The 3,343-nt window shown below is 32.1% G+C and overlaps 1 protein-coding gene across 6 annotated transcripts; it reads left to right on the top strand.

Annotated features, from left to right (window-relative positions):
* The first annotated feature begins 13 nt into the window (after nucleotides 1-13).
* LOC124886506 (endoplasmic reticulum oxidoreductin-1-like) lies at nucleotides 14-2,305 on the top strand. 6 transcript variants are annotated; one of them, XR_007043811.1, is made up of 5 exons: nucleotides 14-237; nucleotides 353-595; nucleotides 1,595-1,785; nucleotides 2,005-2,060; nucleotides 2,151-2,305. XR_007043811.1 is itself a non-coding variant. In XM_047395159.1 (2 exons), exons 1-2 carry the CDS (start codon nucleotides 37-39, stop codon nucleotides 581-583), a joined length of 432 nt encoding a protein of 143 aa, XP_047251115.1. In that variant the 5' UTR covers nucleotides 33-36; the 3' UTR covers nucleotides 584-1,988. The 6 variants fall into 6 exon arrangements, 1 of the variants encoding a protein (XP_047251115.1); XR_007043809.1 differs by having other exon boundaries at nucleotides 20-237; nucleotides 353-590; nucleotides 2,154-2,305; XR_007043808.1 differs by having other exon boundaries at nucleotides 20-237; nucleotides 353-590.
* Nucleotides 2,306-3,343: the final 1,038 nt, after the last annotated feature.

Genomic DNA, 3,343 nt, shown 5'->3' with positions numbered 1-3,343 from the left:
TACACAAGATTTTTGGCTCTTTCTGCAGTCTTGTGTATGTTGTTCAATAATAGTAGTTGCTATGTAGTTTACCATATGACTGAACAATGTGGTATGAAATTTTCATGTTGCAGCTCTATCATGGATTGTGTAGGATGTGACAAACGTCGACTATGGGGAAAGCTCCAGGTTCTTGGCCTTGGAACTGCTTTAAAGATTCTCTTCTCAGTTGATGGTGAATCTCGGCATGATCAACATGTGAGTTTTCTTTTGTCTTTCGCCAGCAGAGCTTTCTCTCTCTGGAACAGATATGTGGTATTCATGGTTAGCTATGTTTCTAATTCTCTCTCTCTCCCCTCTTTATGTATTACAGCTACAGCTGCAGTTGCAGAGAAATGAAGTGATTGCTCCGGTAAACCTCCTTAATCAGCTTTCAGAATCAATCGAACTTGTACAGGAAATGAGCCCGACATTTGAGAAGTCAACGAAGGGGCTAAGTCTACAGCCAGCTGCTAAGCTAATAAGCTCATGGAAAAGACTATGGGAAACAGTAGTAGGGGATAGACAAACATCACTCTCTCTTGTTTGTGGTTCATTATTTTAATCCTTGGGTAAGGTGATTATTTAGCTTCTGCTATTCTTTGTTTGTAAAGCTTGTAATGAGGTAAATTTTAGCTTCAGACTCTTAAGCAGTCATTATGGTCATTTTGTCAAAAAATTTATGATAACCGAAACAAATGATTTAAAGTCTATAACTGGATGCCATTGGTTTGCACGGTTTATCAAACTATAAAAAGAGGAAAGAGGAAGGAGGGATCAAAAGCCTCATTACTTTCATGCATCCATAATTGAACATCCTGTTTCTTTTCCTCCTCTTTTTTGTTTCTTGCGCCAAGTAGTTTGATGCTAATTATATGTACTCAACAAAAACTCCTGCAGTTATCCAAATCCCTGAAAACTGCACTGATGAGAATTTTTCACAACATGACATCCCTTGGAACTTCTCTAATATATTGCCATCTTTTAATACCAGGCTCCTGAAAAGGGAAAAAATGACTGACCTGATCTATTTATGAATTATATGCAGAGTTATATCGCATACAATAAAAGTTTTCTCATTACAAGCTTCCTTTTCATCAAGAAATGCTAAAAATCCATGTACATTGATAGTGTCTTTCCTATCACTTACTTCCTGTGACTTGTTTATGGAGATCAGTAATTCACAACAGCTCTAATCTTTTTCCGAAAGACTTTATTTTCTTCCAAAATCAATATTTATTGATTGTATATATTGGCTTTCTTTTAGCCATTCTTCTTTTATGCGGGAATGATTTGGAGTATGATATATTATCGAGGAAGATCGAGATTTATTTTGTTACAGAGAGAGGTAATGTGGGACATACTTGATAGAATGTTTTCCTGCTGCCATTTATGAGCTTAACTCATTATGTGACTAATGAAAAGAGAAAGAAAGATCATGCTTGTCCCTTTTTTCCCTTCCTTTTCTTGTTCGTTGTCCTGCTACTTGTGGGGAAAACTGTTCATGACTGAAGCAGGAGTAATGTAGGTGGAGTGTCACAGCTAACATTTCTCATTTTTGGTACTTTGTTTTCAGGTTGAATAACCTTACATTGTAGCGGGTCATTTTAAAACGTTGGTGTATAATGATGTAAAGAATGATTACAACTAAACTATTGAAAGGTGAGAGACGTTGACAAGATTTCTACAGCTGAATAGCGTTCAAGGATACACAGATGAATCGAGGGATTAGTGTCTGAAATTTAGATAGACGGAATCCATTACTAGGTAACTGGAAGTTAGAATTGTGTTACTTCATGATGTAACTTTATGGATCCCCTTTGAAATGTTGTACCATTATTGTCGAAACTTTGTGTCTGTGTTCCTGAATGAAAAGGATGTATGTTAGATGTCTGTAGTGATAGACTATGACTTCCTTTATTTCAGTTGATTTTATTCTCTGCTACTAAATAGACTTTAAATTCCCACGACTTTGTGTATGTGTAGGAAGATATTTTAGTTCTTACTGTTGCTGCTGGTCCTACAGCTTTGATAGCTGTGTAGTAAGTATTTCAACTAAACTTGTGAAATTATTTCGTTTCCATTTAGTTTATGAAAATACTCAAATAATTTGCTTCTATTCTTTCATGCAGCAGTTCTCAATCATACTTTTGCAGAGCTCAATTTGAGGATGCATCAACTCTTTTTTTGTATCTATATAAATTATATTATATGTACTACCGAAAACATTCTACTACTCAAACTTTCTTCTTCAAGATAAATTTTAAAACTTAAAAATTGCAACCCACATGTTCAATTGTTGAACCTGTATTGACACGGGCCTTGCACTTCTAGTATTTAAAGAAAAGTAAGTTTAGATAATCTTATGAAATTACAATAACATGGCAATATTTTTGAATCATAACTAACACACTACTGGAAAAACTAATTAAAGTATTATAGTAGAAAAATATGTATATATAAGTTAATTAAATTAAAAAAAAAAGACTTATTTTTAAAGATTAGAGAGAAAAACACCAAAAATAATATTATTAACAAATTAAAATAATTGAATTTTGAGAAATAGAAAAAGGATTACAGATAACTAAAATTGCATGAGTAAAGTAATTATGTTTATCTATATTATTGTAATTGAGAATAATGAGCAATAATCTTTCCTCTTTTATACTTGGAATTCATATAAAGCACTAAACTAGAAGCAAATTTTTAGGAAAAAGACATAAATATCTCTTTAAATTATATACAAAATTTCATTGTCACGTCTTATTTTTACGGGGGCCTATTGCCCCTAAAAAATTTAAAATAAAATAAAATAAATAATTATATCATTATAAAATTTTATAACCAGATCTATACAAACAGGTAAACTACACACGATTGACACTTGAATTTTTCAATTAGATAAATTGTTTTCACTTTTTTACACTTTCTACAATCTTTCCATTCCTTTCACCACTAAAAGAGTTAATATTTTTCACAAGTAGTAAATTATAAAATAAAAGTTCAAAAGTTTCTCAGGCATCCAATCACGAAGCTTCAAGCTTCGTCTATTAATATAGCGCTTAAGGAATGTGTTTGTGAAGTTAACAATTTGGTCAGATTAGTCAGGCTCCAATGCGGGTACCAAACAATGAATGAAAAAACAAAACAAATAAAGAAGTAAACAATTTGGTATCAATTTATATTCGAAACACTTAATAACATGTGATGTATTATATTATAGATATTAAGTTCTGTTAAATTAAAAAAAAATGTGAAGCGTAATTTGTTTACTCGAGTATTGATTTCTATATGATTGTATTGTTCTCCTGAGTTTAATAATCTG

Source organism: Capsicum annuum, chromosome 8 (genome assembly GCF_002878395.1).
Source record: "Capsicum annuum cultivar UCD-10X-F1 chromosome 8, UCD10Xv1.1, whole genome shotgun sequence".
Classification (NCBI taxonomy): domain Eukaryota; kingdom Viridiplantae; phylum Streptophyta; class Magnoliopsida; order Solanales; family Solanaceae; genus Capsicum; species Capsicum annuum.
The sequence above is the reverse complement of the archived record's forward strand: the minus strand, read 5'-3'. Positions and strand labels throughout refer to the sequence as shown.